This window comes from Danaus plexippus (genome assembly GCF_018135715.1).
Source record: "Danaus plexippus chromosome 13 unlocalized genomic scaffold, MEX_DaPlex mxdp_15, whole genome shotgun sequence".
Classification (NCBI taxonomy): Eukaryota; Metazoa; Arthropoda; class Insecta; order Lepidoptera; family Nymphalidae; genus Danaus; species Danaus plexippus.
In genome coordinates this window covers 139029-159076 of record NW_026869849.1, presented here as the reverse complement: position 1 = coordinate 159076, position 20048 = coordinate 139029, and the positions used below count along the sequence as shown (strand labels likewise).

Sequence of the window (20048 nt, the reverse complement as noted above, 5' to 3'; positions counted from 1 at the left end):
CAAACATAACCCTTAAGTGAGGTGAGGTTAACAAATGTACAGATAATGAACATTTTAAAAGTTAAAAAATATGTGACCTGCGTGTGTTACTGGAGCAATATAATTAGTAAAAAGAAATTACGTAATTTACTGTGAAATAAGATGTTTGTGTTTTATAATGAACTAGAAAACAATGATTAATATATACTGAGAGACGTGTTGAGATTCATAACTTGAATGAATTAAGAGAGTATTTCATTTTACACACAAATTAAAAAATGTTCTATTGTTACGAAGCTAGAGTACATTTTCCTAAATCGACACATTTTAAATATGTATATATAAATATATAGTATCATAATAAAATAATGTATATTATGATACTCATACTGTATTTAGATAAAATTTGGGACTATAAACATTTGGTTAACACAAGTAATATAAAATACTTTACTTGTAGTGAACAGTATTTAAACTGGCGTAGTTACTTGTCTGGTGTTGAAGTCATTGAACACTTTTATCAGTCCGATCAGTCAGTTTCCGAACATGGCGAGTTGTTGCCATTACAAATCATTATTCAATGATAATTACATTAGGAGTTACTATTACTATTACTAATACGAGTAATGTGCATAAGTTATGCCGGAACTTTTAATTGTTTCCCTTATTTATACACCTACGACTTAATTAATGTTTACCCGAGTCGACAAGTATAGAGACGCTAGGTATATTAGGTTTGGTTAATGCCAGTCAGGGATTCTTGGAAGACTATGAAGCTACGGAGACATACATACATACATTATAACAAAAATAACATTTCTGGAACTGATGACCTGCACGATGTTGATGTTAGTCGATACATCTCCTGTGCGGTATCATTATCCTCCTGGGTAACACGGCCAGATGTTTGTTCCGCAGAATAAGCAACGCCACTCGTTGTATGTTAATCTTTCCATACAATGGTTTCGCCCAGGCGTTGTCCATTGAATTTTAAATGTCGTTTTAACATATGTTACACATGAGTTCGTTAGGGAAAATTAAAGAATAATATAGGAACAATACAACAACTGCACTGTTCTATTGTATTGAAGGTATATACCTATAATATATATAGTTTTTCCTAAAATATCAAATGCGCTGCTATCTCAACCTCCTTTTCCATATTCTGAAATAATCCGTTGTAAAAAATGTATTATATTCACTTCTAAAAACTTCTTTCCTTGCAGGACACTGAGGATCCAGCAGTTGTATCGCTGGTTCACACACAGCGCTAAGGAACAAGATCTCAAACCAAGGCAGCTCCTGCGATGGGATCTGGTCTTTTATGGTAAGCGTGTCGATATCATTAACGTGTTTCAAAAATAAGGTTTTGGATGACAAGTGTTATTATCGCCTCCAACTGATTCTCTCCCCCTCCATTTTTCAATGTAATCCTTAACAATAGACCATATTTTGTATATAATTTTCGACTGTAACTGCCAAATACGTACAATATTTTAAATAATTTTTCTAACCATGAAGATTCGCCCTATTTTTACCAACCCTAGGCTCCCATTTTATATTTGGGGTTGCTAACACTTTACTGCATAAATTCCGGTTAATTTAAATTTTGTATTAATTTCGGGAGCACTTTCAGAAATGAAGTTATTATACTTGACAATTCAATTTCAATTACGTAAAAAACAGGAGTGTTTCACTTATTTCTTAAGGTATTGTATGTTTTGTCCCCAACACGACGTAGAAACAAGAAAGCGATCTCCGTCACGGCTCGTGATGATTTATTTTACTTGAGCTTATTCCATTGACTCTTTCTTTTGTCAGTTCCACGTTCATTTACAAGCCTACAAAAGAACTCGATTTAAATTCCGTCATACTTTAAAATACAATGCTTGTCATAAGGATTTGTAATGGCCAAAAATAAAAGTAAGTTTTAAGTGAACTGTTTTAACTTTGTGTTTCTTTACAAACTACAAACTATATTATTAAGGAATTTGTGTCGTTCGAAAGTATTTTTTTAAGTTAAAATTTACATATAGCGCAACGTTTCTATCGTTTCGTAATATAAGTAAAGCAGTATACATGGTAATGTTATATATCGAAACCAATATTAAAATTTTTAAACTTTAGAAATCTAAATCATGACATAATTGTGTCTCTATCAGAGTTAAAATACCTTTTGTGTTTTTAAGTTAATTTAGAGAGACAGCGAAAAGATGTAATTTTAATATATGGTGCAGAAAACGCAATAACACGCCAATCTAAATTAATTCCAATAAAAATATGAACAAGTACAAGTCTACCTTCACTTACTATAGTGTTATATGAGCGAAATTAATCAGTAAACTTTTTGAATAAACAAAATGATCACTTAATACAAATGTGATTGACTTCAATTATTTGGGTTTTTATTCTTAACCGATTAATGCCTAACAAACATTTGTGTTTAAAAATAATTACAAACAAACAATTACTTATTAGGTTCTTTGTTGTCTGTCACAAAAGAATTTAAAATATTTAGAAGGCCGTGGTCATATCAATAATGTATACGAACTATGTTAATGTTCATTGTTGATTGACTACTTAGCTCTTTAAAGGAGAAAAGCAACTCTGTGATCATAGTTACTATTCCTTGAATTGTTTCTATATACCAGATAATATAATACAATGTGCATAGAAAAAATTCCAAGAATATAAACCAATTATGTCATTAACATATCAGGTGGTGAAGTAGGAAAACGTCTAACGTAATCTTTCCAAGAAAATAAAGACCGTTCACGCATCAGCAGCTATGAGATAGGATTCCTATTGCTGCCAGTGTGATGCTTACTACCATGTAATGAATGTTTTTCTATAACTTGTCATTATTATTGTTTCAGTAGCATCACTCCTGTTGGGAATATGGATTAGTAGCTGTCTACAGAGTCTCACGGATTCGTTTAGCAGATCCTTTCCCTTTTTCGATGATATCCATGGCAAGTCATTGCATTTCAGCCATTACAAATATGTGAACGGAATAGAAAAAAGTGTCTTATTTTTTTAATCCTTTGAATAGACGGCGACGAGTTTGACTACGTGGTGATTGGCGCCGGCGCAGCTGGGAGTGCGGTGGCAGCGAGACTGGCGCTGGCTGGACATAGCGTGCTGTTGGTTGAAGCAGGCGGAGATCCCAACATCCTCACAAGAGTATGGCGATAATAATACTTCTGCTCTGTTGGCTTTCATGACTTTTAGGAAAAAGTATAACAAATATTATTATTTATTTTTTTAGATACCTGGAGCAACTTTGGCTTTGACTGGTTCAAATCTGGATTGGTACTATGATACGATACCCAATAACAAGTCGTGTCTTTCTTCTAAAGGAGGGAAATGTCGTTTAAGTCGAGGTCGATGTCTAGGAGGATCGACTAGCCTTAACTACATGATGTACACTCGAGGAAATAAGCAGGATTACGACTTTAATGTTACCGGCTGGAATTGGGAAGACATTAAACCGTATTTTCTTAGATTTGAAGGACTACAGGAACCTTCTAGACTTCCAAAATCGTCTGGAGCGTATCATAATACTTCTGGTATAACGCCGATAGGATACTTTGGTGATTCTGGCAATCCATGGCACCAGAGGATTGTCGAGGGCCTGACTTCCGTGAATTTTCCATATAATCCAGACGTAAATTCCAAGTCTCAGATAGGTGTTTCTAAAATTCTGGGTTTTACTTCTGGCGGAGAACGAGTTAGCACTGCAACTGCTTATTTAGGTACAAAAAATGTGAAGGAATCATTAAAAATTATTAAAAATACAAAGTGTACAGGAGTAATTATTGATACTGAAAATATAGCTAGAGGGGTAACTATAGCGAGAGGTTTTAATGATACTTTAAATATATTTACAAAAAAAGAAGTAATTTTAAGTGCTGGAGCTTTTAACACTCCTCAATTACTAATGCTGTCAGGAATTGGACCAAAAGAACATTTAGAGGAATTTAACATTCCTGTCAAAGCAAATTTGCCCGTAGGTCACGGAATGTCTGACCATGTTTTGCCCATAATAAATGTAAGAGTCGACCATGATTCTATGCCATCATCAAATATTTTATCTATTGGATCCAAGCTCTGGCAGGGTCTTAGTTGGCTACTAATGCGTAGCGGACCATTAGCGTCCAATAGTATAACTGACCTGACTGCTTTTGCGAACACCGAATGCTACGACTTTAAACTTAGGCGATTACTGAATGATAGGCCTGAATGTGAATTGCCAAATTTACAATTAATTTATGCTTACATTGACAAGGGGTTACTTAGTATGGTTAAATCGTTATATGAAATTGCCGCTCCGCACTCTCCTGAAGTTATGAATCAAGTGGTGTCAGCCAACGAAGAAAGCTCTTTCATTGTGGTGTCACCGGTAGTGCTAAAGCCAAAGTCTCGGGGCTGGGTGAAGCTAGCTAGTTCCGATCCATTCGAACAACCGGCAATTATTCCCAACTACTTGAGTGACAAAAGAGATGTCGAAGAAATGGTGCGTGCAATAAAATTACTGGAGCAAGTGGTTGAGACGCCTGCATTTAAAAACTTTAATGCCTCCATTTTGAAGCTTCATATTTCCGAATGTCCTGCCTTTGATGAAGAAGGTTACTGGGAATGTTATTCAAGACATATGACGCATTCAGTACAACACGCGGTCGGAACAGCCGCACTCGGGCAAGTGGTTGACGAAAGATTAAGAGTTAAGGGTGTTAAAAATCTTCGCATTGCCGACGCTTCGGTACTTCCACACTTGCCACGTGGCAATACGGCCGCTGCTATAATCGCTATTGGGGAACGTTTATCAGATTTCCTTTTACAAGATCGAGGATTAGAATGACACTTAACAATAGAGTCTATGATGAAGTCGTTAACTTAAATGAAGGCTCTAAAGGAAGGGCGATTCACCGATTCGAGAAGATATAAGCTGCAATACTGAAAGATTTATTTGGAAAAACTTTTTTGTATCAGATTATTACAAGAAACAACAGAAAATACAGAAAGAAGATGAAGGAGTAATGGGGTTTAGATGATTATACAATGATAAAAAATCTTATTTAAGAAAGTGTACAAAATTTGTAATATTTAACTAAGACGAGTTTATTTTTATACCTATATGTTTTTAATAAAAGTTTATAGTAAAATATGAAAATATTTTCATCAAATTCAAAATTTCCTATCTTCGTCGTACGTATCATTAGTGTTATTAAGTCAGGCAACCTTGTTTTGTGGGCCGTCGTTCACTGCCCCTACGTTTTCAGTATAATATTTTAAAACTATCCTTTTTTATTCTTAGAGATACGGAGAAGTTATTACTCCGTTGGGGAAAATATTTTTATCAATGAATAAGTAGTTTCAAAGTAACTCATCTTTTGTTGCCCTACTTTCAAGGTTTTAATCTTACCCAGCGGGGTTATTGAAATAGATCTATGTGCATACAAAAACCTATTCCTTGGTTGTTTTCTACGTATTATTTCCTTATTTGCTATCCCTAATTTTCCTTTAAAATTAATGTCACAAGTCTTTTAGCGTTAATAACAAATAATAGTTTGAAAGGTCATAGTCGAGCTAAAAACAAATGTTTCCTTATCTTCTAATATTTTATTTAAATGTTAAATTATCTGAATTAGAAATAAAGCAACTATTAAAATTTATCTGCATAAATATATACATTTTCATGGTCTTGCTTTACTTATAACAAGAATTAACAGATGAAGAAATATATTTTTTAAAGTTCTTTGAGATTAATTAATAGAAGGGCACTCTAACTACAGCTGCCTAAGAACGTCCGTAGCTTATTATTACATTTACATTGTATACGAACAAACGTTTTATTAAATTTTAATGAAACCAATATTACAACGAAAATTATTATCATTTAACGACGATACTGTCTCTCGTGACGCCCTACAACGAGTAATCGAATGCCTTATATTATTTTGGAAAAGATATGATACTTGTGATACTTACACTGTTGGTCCGATATTTATCACACACACACACACACGCACGGATGCACACACTAATACACACACCAACATAGTGAAACATATAACTCTTGTTGAGTGAGGAAAAGATACATAATATGAACGATCCCGAAACGATAAGAAATGGTTCAGGTTGAACTGAGCTATTTATTTTCAACATTGAAGTTATACATACTTCATTAGGTTGATATTTTTTTTTATAATTATTAAAACTATAAAATAAATTAACAATTTTTTTTTTATTTTAGAGTCAAGTACGTAAGATAATAACTAGGTAAAGTATTCATTATCTTTCCGTCGACTGTGTCTAATGTCAGCGGGCAGTACCTACCCGTGTACCTCTTCTGTAGTCTTATATTGTCTCGTCTAAAGTATTTCGTTGTCTTTCTTCATTATTATTTTTATTCACAGACAGATTGTGCGACTCCTTTGTGTATACTACGTCATTGTTATAAGTATCTGCCCGAATGTTAAACCAAGCTCCTAGTCGCTGTAACATGCTTATTAAATCCTAGTTATGTCCAAGATGTGCATAAATAAGTAATTATAACGACATTACGTGTGTGTTATCGTAAAAAATGTTAAAATTAAATAATATGAATGTTGTGGCATTTAGAATATTTTTATTTCCGTCACAGGTGTGTTTGTTTCAGAAACAATTTTCCCGGACGTGTAATGACATCAAAGAGACAGATTGTTGTTTACAGAACGGCCTTTTGACTTAAAGAAAACTCTGCTTTAGTCAATACAAACATTTGTAGCTGATTTTTACTCTTATAATTTCAAGAAAAAGGATTTTAATAATTATTGCTTATAAATAGTTCAAAAAACATTTAAATATATAGTAAAGATCATACACAAAGTATTTTCTTACGAAATGGACGTATGTGTGTGTTTATATTTATTATTCAACGTAATAAACACATTAAAACATTCGTTTGCACATAGTTTTCTGTGCTCGAACATGAATCCTTGTTTCGCTCATAGTTTTGTATTCATCTCATCGGTTTATTCATTACGGGTATGGTATCTTTAAACTCTGGCTTCTTGTGTTTAAATATATATTCCATATTTATGTTTCGTGTTCTCCGTAGGATCTTAGCCGAATCTTTTATTTACACCCAAATTATTCGAGTATACAAAAGTAATAATTCGTCATTTTATAACAAGAATAATTTGTATGGATTTTTAAATAATTACAAATATATACCACAGTCTATAAAATATACCGAGTGTGCTTATTTTACTTCTATAAACACATTATGTTTATTGTAAGACGCATAAATCTATATATTTATTTATTTCAATTTATTAATTTACTACAAACTTTAAAATCATTAAATTTATCTTTGAAGCCTAAGGAAAAATACTAAGAACAGTAAATAATATGCTTATTTTTTTGGTATACGAATATGAGACTTATGAAAGTACGTACTAAGTACCTACGTATATCGCATACAATCGTTCTCAGCCAAATTATCTTATATGTACATATTATATAATATTTTGCACTAGTTTCTTTTTATCGTTTTTTTTTTGGTCTACTGAAATTGCAAATAACTGGGCCTATAAAGCATTTCTTAGATCCGAAAAAATCTCGTCAATCGAACCTTAATTAAATATAAAAGTAATTGACTGACGAGAAACAAATGATAGTGGCTCAGAGACGAAATTAATGAGAGTCCTCTGTGTTATCAGTTTATATCAGCTGTTTTATAAAAACGTCTTTGATTTAACTGGAATTCAATAAAGAAGGCTTGAAATAATAAGAATTTTTTAAATTTTAAGTAATCATAATGACGTTTGATAAAAGTTCTCTTAACTATGTAATTCTTTTTTGACATAAAATATTTGTAAGAAATGTGTATATATAGCTCCTTACACTAAACAAGGCTTGTAAGTTCCTACCGTGCATTACAAAAACGTTCAAGTTTAGATTCAAAAATTTGTGTTCAATGACAAGGTATTTTATGAGGTTATTAACAATCAAGAGATATTCAGCTTTTATTTCAAATAGAAAATACACAGTAAAAACTTGAGTGTCCGGAATATCCCGGTATGATAGTTTAGTTGGTAAGCTAGAGGAACATTTCAATGTTTTTTCGATGTATAGTTAAATATAATTATACTGTGTTTGAAACTCGTTTCTTAATCCTTACTTTATATGAAATACAGCTGTGAGTGTTAGTATTTATTTCATAGCGACATTTCTATTCTCACGATACCGCCTAAACCCGGCCAATTAATTTAATTACTGGGAACGATGAATCTATTATAAGTGAAGTTTAGTATTTTCGTGAAATCTAAGTCGCTAAGAATGAACTAAGAATGTCAACGTGATCATGCTACACTCGCACATATTTTGTTTCTGATTGATGTAGGAATGTTTCGTCACTAATTTATTTCTTACATTTCCTCTCGCTCGGTATAACCAGCTATTTCCATCATTATTCTTGGCTGTAATGAAAGTATGTTTGTAATATCATGAGAAAATTATATTATGCACGTAATCTTTGTAATTTCGTGTTTTAATAATAAATTGTGAGGGATTATATAAAGGTGAAAGATTTCATAATTGCCAGCACGTATACTTTTCAAATTGACTTCAATATTTTTCCGGTAAAATAAAAACATATCGTGATTAAGCGTATTAGAAGTAAATATTTAGAGTGACTAGGTTTTGTCGACGGTTATTGGTTAGGATATTAAAAAGGTTGCCTTTCGTGACTTTACCTCTCATTAAATACGAAAGTAATTATTTTACGGGACATTCATGCGAGAGGGACGCGATTTATTTTTAAGATTAACTAAATCAGACAATATTAATCACACACACACATGGCGTGTATTTTTGGTAAATCAGGTTAAGGGATATTTTTTGTTTCATATTATTCAACAAAGCTACCTGTCACTAAGTACGAGTATCTTAACTGTCGTTGTTTTTGAAAAATTTATAAAAGTTTTTTTTTTACTAAAACCTAAGTAGATCGATTAATTGTTTAATTGTATGAATATCGTTGGAGTTAAAATAAATAGTCCATACTATTTTTATGATAAGAAAGCTCCAAAGCGTATCTTTATAAGTTCTTCTATGTAAAAGTACATTATACTCAAATTAATCCTCATTGTATTTGAATTCTCAATCCAATGAGGACTGAGTGGAAGTGGCTCGTTCAAATATGTATTTGACATCGATAAATTACTTTTGATGGTTTATATATATTAGTAGCAAAAGTGTTCCAATAGAGAATGAGGACATATTAATTAACGGTATGTTGTAGTTACTGAGTATTATTTACTTCAATAACAAATATGACATCATAATTAATGGAGGTACAGCGCTGACTCACCCCGCGCTCGTCATCAGGGGAAGGAATTTATAAACGCTATATTTTCGCCAAACAAACCGTGGCGCGGTTCATGAGTTCCTTCAGCGCCTGTCATAAATCCACATAAATTGAAACATCTGTTCCTCGGGATATAGTAATCCATGAATCTGTTACCATTTTTTTTCTAAGAAGAATCTTGTTTTCTTCAATTTTTTTATCATTGGACACTTTAGAAAATTTTAACATTACTATAGTATCAGATATCTTTATAATTTGGTCCTTGTATTAATGAAGTTATTTAAAGTGAATTATTATAGTAAATATATGTTTGAAAAGTTGCGTTGTATATTATACTTATTCAGATTGTACATTTTTAAATGAAAATTTCCGGGAAGTGAATCGCAACCTAAACAATAAAAATAAAAAAGATAATCACTTTTGTTTGTTTCTAAGTCAAAAACGATAGTTTAGGTGTCAGAATAATATGTAGAGAGCCTTCGTTATTTCCGTCACCGGCATAACCGTCATAATGTTAATTGGCACAAACACATGTATCAAACATCGCTGTGGCCGCTGGTTCCCATACGTATTACTTTTAGAAACACAAAGTTTTCTTTATAAACCTAGTAACACATATATATACACACACACACTCAGTACTAATTATGTCCAATTATTGGTATGGCAGATGGCTATTAGGACTTGGCCACAATATTCACTTCAATTACTGGTCAAAACCTCCAAATATAATATGGATGCTGGACGGAGAGCAGCTAATGTCAGCAATTTTACTAATTTGAACCATTTGGCCTTGACTACTTAGCTGATTCCCTTTCACTATATCTTAATTCCGCGTCTCCTGTAATGCGACATGCGATAAAAGGAAGAAATAATTAGGTCATGGAAAGAAAGTTTCACTTTAAATGTCATAGAACTCGATATCAAGGAATAAGCATAGTGAAGAAGTTAAGAAGAAAGCGGGGAAGGATTTAATTCTATAAATATTTATTCAAATCTTTAATAAATTAATTTGTTAACATAAACTCCTCTGTGTGAATCAAATAAACGACGAATACCACGTTAATAAAACCAAGCAACGAGTAATAACTGGCAACACACCGGGCGAGGAAACATTACGTTTGAGAAATGTAACTCTGAGTAATGATTTATTAACACGGAACACGGAACAGTCGTTCATCTCGCGGAGTCCGAACTATTGCTACAGTTGACTCGCTCGGATACTTTCATACAATCTGTTATTGTCAAAGGAGCTATCAATTAACATCAAGTCACTCTATTTCTATAGTTAATTAGTTAATTGTAATGTTCCTTTATGATCTTTGTGTATTGTCTCGACTTTTCAAAATAATTGTAGTGTACTACAGTAGTCTGAGAGATTTTCACTGTTTAAATAGATATTTGCTGTAAAGTTATGATTTTTAGCCACAATTTAGAGGTGAAACTGTATTATGTCGCCAGTAGGGTTGTCCTTGTTTATAGAGACACTCTTCCCAGGCCTCGATAAAATGGCGTTTTAAAACAAAAAATAATAATAATAAAAGAAAGATATAATAATACCGGTGCATAATATGATGATTGATATAGATTTGGTCTTACGATACTAAGACGAAACTAAAACGTTGTGTTGGATAATAGGTAATTACTGAAAAGTTGGGAAAATAATTCGCTTCCAGGAATTAAGATAGAGTTTTCAATTTGAACCTATTGGAAATGAAAATAATAATCGGAAGTCAATAGCTGACAAGATCACTAATTATACATTTTAATTTATATTGTCCGGATTGGTTCATCGAAAAAACACTAAATACAACCCTACAGATTTCAGACGTTGTTAAATTGTAAGATATATTAATGTTTATAACTGATCGAAACCCACTCATTCAGTTGAGCGTCTCCTGGATTCAGTGGCGATAAAAATAATTGAGGTGTTGTTATTAAATGTCTACTGAAACACGTATTGTTCAGGTTGTTTATAATATGAATATCTCACTCATATGTTCAGAGGAAACAAGATCGCATGATCTCTGAAGTGTAGCGGAGTTGTTTGTGACTGTATGATACTACAGAGGAGGCGTTTATAGAAACAGAGATGAGAGATCCCCGATTCCTGGGGGATGAGGAACGATAAGAGACCTTGAGAAGGTGGACGCGACTGCTATTTATCAGAGGATTATATTACTGTACTAAGTATTAGTTTTTATTACAGATAACTTAAAATAAAATGACTTAATTCTTTTTTGTTATTTACTTTGATATATTAAAACGTGGTTAACTTGATTTCCGGCAAAATAATATGGTTATAATTGCAGCAACACAAAACTATACGTATAAGGTTAAAAATATGCATATATAAAAAAAGAAAGAGGAAGTGTGACTTATATAACAAATGACCCTGATGGATCCACTATCTGTCCGACAATATTTTGATGATGAAACCAGAAATGTTGAAACATTCAAACTCACGATCTTTTTGCTGCCATAGAGAAGCTACAAGAGGGCTGTTTGTGATATAAATCAAAAGCAAGGTCGGAAACGTGGATTTATTGCAAACGTCCAATGGCTACAGTAAAAATGCCACACAAACAAACCCTAACGATTGCTTACCATCGACGCGAATTGGTATAAAAAATAATCATTGGTCAAGTATATAAAAATTAAGAATTAAAAAACGTTGTAGAGACGTGTTCCGTATTTTATAGAAGACGTTATTTGTATATTCCGTTAGTGTTTGTAATAAAAGTAGAGGTTTTATTAAAATACACGATTATAATAACGGTATGTTCGAAATTGAATAGAAATACCAGTACAGGTGTTACTTAAAAAATAATATCCCAATACTATAATTTATTGAATAGTAAAACTGTTATTGGGATATTTTTTTTTTCTTTAAATCCTCAAATATTTGTCGATTAAACGTTTTAATTGACTCGCCGTAATTTGTTTTGTTTTCGATAACGTTCTTTAATTGATTTAATGAAAAGGTATTTTTATTTCAAATACTTTTCGGATTACTACGCGCATAGTATTATTTTTTGCTGCAAAGTAATAGAAACGTCGGGATTACGCAGTTTTTAAAAATAATAAAATACCCGTAGTAATGCGTAAAATATTAATTTCATTTAAATGAATACTCGCGAAGGTCAGAGACCTCATTATATTTTTATTTCTCTTTAAATGTTATCACACGTTTTATTAAGAGACATTTTAGTCATTAAGCTGAACTCCAAAACATACAAGAAAATGGCGTGGATCAAAAAATAAAAGTGGGGTGATAAATATGAACTTATGATGAAAATTACTTTGATGTCATATAAAAGGTCCGTGGTGCGATGAAAAAGAGCTCTTTACGATGATTCATTACTATGAGATGTACCGACCTGGCACTGTGAGGAATACTCTTGGTTATTACTTTCTTCGATGATTGGTGATAGCAATTGCAACCATCAAAAGAAAATAACATTAACAAATAAAAAATAATCTCCTTAAGGAACCAAATACGTTTTAAATAAAACTCTCTATGATAAGATTTTGTCGACTACAAACTTTGACGACTCAGTGTGAAAAAACATTTGTTTTTGAGATACATTATGACATAATAAAACACAGTCATAATACATTTTTATTAAATTATTCTTATATATTTTTTAGCTGATCTCTAAACGCTTAGCGTCGGTTACAAGTTGCATTGAAGAATATTACACTAATAATCTTAAAAGATTCAGTTATAAATATATGCATCGCTAATTCCTATTAATGTATTTTATTAAAAATAAAATGAGCTAACATATTTATATTATAATTCAATGGATGGCAAAGTTGAAATTAAAATGTATGTGATAGCAGTATTACTTATCCATGTAGAAACCTTCTTGTAGCTGTTGTTTAAACCCCTACTAATAAATTCCTTATCAAAATAATGATTTGAACTCATATCTATAATAACATTTTATAATTAATTGACATTAATTCTGGGGCAGGTCTTACTTCAGTTGAACTAAAAATCGCGTTTTATTAACTAATTCTATACAAAGGTATACTCAAGAACATATCTGATGTGAAATATCATATTGCGAAGTATCACAAGACAAAGCCAGACCTTATTTGTCGTAAAAACTTCTCGCATCGGCTTACAACTCCGTGCATGAAATAGTCAACTGGAGAATCAACACGAAATATGATCTGCAATAGGTACACTTCTGAAAACCGATCAACTAATAGTAGGTGAGAACCTGCTAGTTGGACTGAGGAGTGCCTTAATTATCAACGCTTCAAAGCACAACGTCATACGACGGCAGCAGGCGGACAATTTACGCATAGCAACAGAATTGAACATTTACATATGGTTGGGCTCTAGAATATGGATGGATGGACATAATTGCTAGTTGTACGAAGCATATCTCGTAAAGGACAATAGGTCTGAAACAGTAGTAATAACATAATGTATACAGGTCGGATATCAAAATTGTGTTGTCCATTGCGACGGACTACGAACCAAGATTACCAATTTGAATAGAATGTATTCAAACATCTCACAAAATGGTGCGAATTTCAAGGATGGAACTTGTGCTTAGCCCGAGCAGTCGAGTGCGGTCATTGAAAGATGGTATCAGTAACACAAGTCTTCTTTAGAAGAGATCTTTTGCAGAGAAAATAAAATGGAATTGCCGACTGCATTAATAGTCCGAGAGTAAGTGAGGGAAAGGTTACACGAATCAGACTTCTTTATAATATTTGCCAGCCGTCCACTCAAATTATATTAGACAATGATTATTTTAACCAGGACTTACGGAAAAGAACGTCTAACCCGTCTGCTGTACTCAGAAGAGACACTGTATAAAATGAATTTTTGTTTCCGCCGATTTAATACATTTGTCAGTGAAGAAAAAAAGTGCGATAACATTGAATTCTAACTTATTCGGGTCCGTTCAAGGTAATTGAAAAATATACAGAGATTGCAGCAACGACCGTAATAAAAATCTGTAAACAGTGAACCTCTAGGAACAAGTTTCCGACTAATTGTCAAACCTGTTGTACGGTTTGCAGCTTAGATACATTTTCGAGATAATAAGTTCATCCCCTTAACATCATTATTTTAATTATATTTATGTTAACATGTAGATGTTAGATATTTCCTATCTACATATCTATTCATGTTTTATTATTATGTGTCCTACGTATTAAATCTGTTGTAGGCCTACAATAATTATTTAGACTTGAATGTTCAGAGTAGGCACATATTGCGTAATGTGTACTGTGCACCCTCTAAACTGTAGTAACTCTGTGTTTGCACCTAATATAAACAATATTCAGTATATCATTATAGCTGGGAGTAAATCTCCTAAATAAGCTTATATTTAAAATTCCTCGATCAGGAATACGTTATTTAGAGATTGAATTCTTAAGAATCATCAAGGATTCTAATACTGATTAATGTGCAGCTTATAAAAATCACTGATGTTATATAGAAAAATATTGACCCGGACTGTACTGTACTGTACTGTAAAACGAACATTCATAAGTCACAACAGAAAAGAGCGGGAAGGGTTTCTTGAAAATTAAAATATAAAAACAATAAGCACAGTTTTGATACAAAAATTGTGTTCCTCGTGTTATTTTATATTATTTAATTTTCACTCTCAAAAACTTTTACTGTAAATAAATTAGTCGACAGGATGACAGTTAGGCGGTTATATTTTTTTATAATAAAAATATTATGACATTACTCAAAATCCTCGTCAGTCGTCTGTCCCTAAGGGACCAAAACATTGGGTCACCGTAAATAATATATTGAATTGTCCCATGTTACTCCTTAATTTGACCCAATTTGTATTACTGCAACCCTTATCAGGAGAGAGCCCTTTGATATATTAAATACAAATTATCGTTTGGAATATATTAAGTTCAACATATTTTGCAGCTGCTTCTTTTTCTGTTCGATGCTCGCTAACGACGACCAAACACATTGCAAGCTACGAGTATATTAGCTCCACATATATGATGTCCAATCTCAGTTACTCGTACAACGAAAACCTTCCTCGGAATAATTTCTTGTAAATGGTTTAAAAATTAGTAATAAATAAATAATTCAACAAGTGAATTGGAAAAGTAAAGTTTTTTGTAATAACTAACTTTCTATTACAGGATTGTTAATTCTTCTTTAGAACTGCTAATCATTTGACGTGTAACCGAATTTACAGTCATGTTTATATTTTGTGATTACTTCTGAATTAGGGTTTATTATTCTTCTGTCTCTGGTCTTTGTAGTTGTTCTCGTGACGATGTAGTTTTAATGTATTTAACAGGAATTGTCTATATTTGGGCCTAACATATGCAAGTATCTATTGAGAGGGGTTTGTGATTCCGTTTCTGGTTTTTAATGACACAATTTTGTCATAAGAGAGAAACACTTTAAGACGATTGTTGTTTGCTTTGAAGAAAATCTTTAAGTTTTTTCTATTTTGTTTACATTGGGCGAGAAAATATCTTTTCAAGTAAATATTAGTTTCTCCAAGCCTTTTTTCTTATTGAGGATATACATTTTCCTACTGGTTGATGTAATTGTGATCACCGTTTTCGATTTCCGTGTTGATTATTTGTAGCACAAGGGCAGTATACTTTCATATCTTGTTTCTTTTCTAGAAAGCTATGACATTTTGCTTTTTTATTTGTTTAGTTTCCAACTTTTTAGTTTTATGTTCTATACTAAGGAATTTTTCTAACATAAATTATTTAAATATAATAATGTTTTACTCCATCAAATTCAGATCTTGTTTGATTTTCTATAAATTCTTTAGTCATTTTAGTAAAATTTCAAAAAACTTCTCCCTTGTAACCCTTATGCTTTCCATTGGTAAACTGTTGCTAAAAGTCAACAACTTATTTGGTGTTCTTAAGTGGCGCGGAAGTACGTTTTATTTGTAATTGAGGAGGTGTTTTTAACTCGTTAGTTAATTCTAATGAAAATGTTTCTGATCGTGATTATATATAATTTTTATTACAATAATATTTTAAAATTATGTAATTTAAATACTCACTTGGATGATGGGAACATCTGCCTTGATAATTCACTGTCAGGGTTGTTTCTTCCACATGGTGTAACAATGGTTCCAGATTAACGTTCAGTACATTTATGGATGTTTCGTAATATTTCCGATATTCCTTCGTAGGTGAGAAGCGCGGCCGATGTAAGCGAGAGTCCAGGCGCTACATGTCGACCTAGTTCTGTATAATGTTATTTAATTATTTAGCAGATAATTCTTACCAGTTTTTTTTCCTACATAATAAAAGAATTCTATCAGACACAAAGTGTTTTTGGCTATTAGTATACTGTTTACAACAATAAACAGAAATAAAAGTGTCCATTGATAATTTGATTATTTCAATTTAACTGAAAAATCTTATTTTCCTTTCATACTAAACAATGAAAAAACTGTGAGAAAAAATGTTCTTTTCCTCGTCGTAAATATTTTTGTGTCAATGTTATCATAAAGACCGGATACCAAGAATTCTAAAGGAAAATCTTTTGTGAAGTTTACAATGAAATATTATCAATAAGTAGTATAAGTTAAATATTACACAAACGATATTTATTGTATATAAAATAGTCAAGAAGGTTGGTGTTCTTATAAAGAAACCTTTTCTCTATAAATTCTATATTTTTAGTAACTATGTCAAAAGTGAAACCTTTTTTCGTATTCCATATACTTAACAAAAAATCAAATAATACTTTTCTTTATACAAACATACTCGTATATAGAACAGCAGGATGTAGATTTTGTCAAAATTAAAGTTGTTGTCAGAAAACTTGTATTTAGGAAAATAAATGTTAATGTACAAGGAATAATAAACAAGCGAATCCCGTTTAAAAAGATTAAATCCCAACGAAGCAAATATTGCGAAATTGGAAGAGGAAAAGTCGATGGAGTGCTACAGGTTACGCGGCGAGGTAGCGTGCTCGTATTGACTGACTTTGTTGTGATTTCATTTATTTAGAGGAAGATGGAATCTCGACATCCGAAAATACGAGCTCTGATTGGATTTCATGTCTTATTATGTGCTTGGAGTTTTATATTATTAGTGTCTGCCGGCGAGTTTGAGAGACATTCAACATTACATATTACTATGAGATTAATAAAGCGAGAACATATTTATTAATAACATTAGTATATCATGATAGCTTTTTTGCTATATTTTTTAGTATTCTTATTTCAAACTAGTTTAGTACAAGGGATTCCCGCCAAAGACATCCAATTCGATCATAAAATAACTCAAATCTCAATACAAAACTAAATCCAGCAATATTTTATTTGATACGCCTTTGGCTTTGCTATTCTGTGTCGGAACCGATATTATAGTTTTGTATTATTATAACTGAGACAGCAATCGTCTTCCTAGGTTATTGTAGTAACATCAGTACAGTAAGCTACATATGATGTTTCCAAGTTGTTTGTTTCAAAGTATATCTTTGTCTTTTTTAGTTTCTAACGATCTAATTTGGTTTATTTAATTGTTGACATTCAATTTTCCCAATCGAGTTAAATGTTGAACCCATCAAGGAAAGTTAATGAAAAACAATATCACTCTAAATTTTCTTTGAATATTTTTTAATTGTCAGCGAGTATAGAACTTGTAAGAATATAAAATTTATAATACCTGTTAAATGTTAAATAAATAATTTTGTAGAAGAATACTTATTTATTACAAATTAGGTTTGTTTCGAAACGTAGAATATATTTCTATACACAGACATGTTGTAATTCAATGACTGATAATAAACTTATCGTGTCTTATTAAAGGAGCAAGCTCTGGAAGGGGGACTTAAATATAAAATCAAATTCCTGAGAGAACTCTCAATTAATTTGACCTTATTTGATCTGTTTGTAGATTTAATTTCCTATAATAATTTGTATGACGTGTCTATCAACCGTCCATCGATGATCTTCATATATTATGGACTAAGATAATTGTTTCGTATTTTTATAGTTAAACTATAAGGTATACGTCAATACAATAGGAGGAAACGATATTAAGAGACGAGAACACAATCGGCTATTGTTTCGATGCACAAGAAATATAGCTAAGTACAAAGTGGTACACGACCGCAGCAACAGTTGAAATTAAATTTCCTGTTATATAACGTTTGTAGGCGGTAATTACTATCAATGTTTTAGAAGAAGAAAGAAAAGAAGATAATTAATTTTCTCAGTAATTAAATTTCAGAACGAATTATTTAATGAATGTGCATTAAAAACCACTCCTATTTGATTTTATGTGAAAATAATATTCCTTTTTTTTATATTAATTAGCCTCAAAGAAATTGTATTAAAACACAAAAACAACACTCTATACATGAGATTTGTTCAATCAAATTACGAAACAAATTTCTGTATTAACGAGGTCACACACGTATTCTGGCATAGAGACTTATTGCATACTTTGATGGACAGGACAACACTTCACAATTTGTTAAAGAAAAGTAAAAGTTACGTAATATGAGAAAACTAAGTATTTCTTCACATAAGGCTCAATCAGTCCACTTCTGACCTACTTCTCCTCTAATACCTCCCAGCCCCTCATGGCCCTCATCGTCCCTAGAGGGTCTCCTTAACTACGTATATCGGTTCGTAGTCTACTTTCCAAAAACATTTTGTTTTGAGGCTATCGCTTCTGCGGCACATGTCAGTCACTGCCCACTGTCACTTTGTTAATCTACTGAGCCATTTCTGTTATCAAATTTCTGTCTTTTCTTTTATCAAAATTCTGTCAAAACCAAAAGCGATCATTTTGATCTTAGAATGCATTAGCAGCTGAAGCCCCCTAGTGACTTCGTTTTTGCGAAGTAAAGGGAAAGATAGACCTTTGGGCGGTGGATAGACGTTTATACGTGGTCCTAAGCCCGAATATGGTAAGGTGCACTACCGTATTTCAGGACTAACCCAATCCCAGATGATCACTGGTAGCTTGCGAGGTGGATTATATGTCCTGTAGTTGTGAATATGAATGTGGCAAACGTAACACGACTACACACATCGATATAATACAGCTGTACTTATAAATAACCTGATTGCAGCGTCGAGTCTCGACGCGATGTTGTAAATCAGAAGAATATTGAATTTATTACGATCAATTAAACGACGCTTCGAACGCATAAATTGTATTTGAATTCTATGGTCCCTTGAACCCTTGAATGGCTGGCTATTTATTTGTGTCTAACTATATTACATATTTAGAAACAAAAATATATATTTTGTAATGGAAATACCTCTAAAAGTTTTCTTCACAGCTTAAACAATAATTATATCCTTAAAGAGGGCAATGAACGATAAGTGTGATCTGTCCAAATTATATTTAAGTAATTTGAATAAGCAGTAGGTACTTTAATTCTGCTATTGATTGGCTTTGAAAATAAACTAATCAGTTTTCAAAGGTCTTTTATGAACGCTTCTGATGTTTGTGTGATTTACTTGATTAATTATATTTAATGTTCAAATTACGGAAGCTCAATAATTAGCAATTAGTTTTTTACATTACGTAACAGGAGGCCCCTTTTAATGAATTAGACATAAAAGTACCTTATTGTTTTCATCTTAGTTCGTCATTTTTTTACAGTAAGGTTTCATACTAGATGTTTTCGACGTAATCTCTTGCAGGTTGGCTTCCACCTAGAGAATACGTGCATTTACGTACCATTGAAGTGTGTTTAAATACATTA

The 20048-nt window shown here is 32.1% G+C and overlaps 1 protein-coding gene across 1 annotated transcript; it reads left to right on the top strand.

Moving 5' to 3' along the window:
* Nucleotides 1-3036: 3036 nt before the first annotated feature.
* On the top strand, nt 3037-5083 carry LOC116770030 (glucose dehydrogenase [FAD, quinone]-like). The gene is made up of 2 exons (XM_061527787.1): nt 3037-3162; nt 3248-5083. The coding sequence occupies exon 2, from the start codon at nt 3398-3400 to the stop codon at nt 4838-4840; it is 1443 nt and encodes a 480-aa protein (XP_061383771.1). The 5' UTR covers nt 3037-3162; nt 3248-3397; the 3' UTR covers nt 4841-5083.
* Nucleotides 5084-20048: the final 14965 nt, after the last annotated feature.

Coding starts and splice junctions, on each gene's coding strand:
- LOC116770030 (XM_061527787.1), top strand. CDS start 3,398: ATGATGTACACTCGAGGAAATAAGCAGGATTACGACTTTAATGTTACC.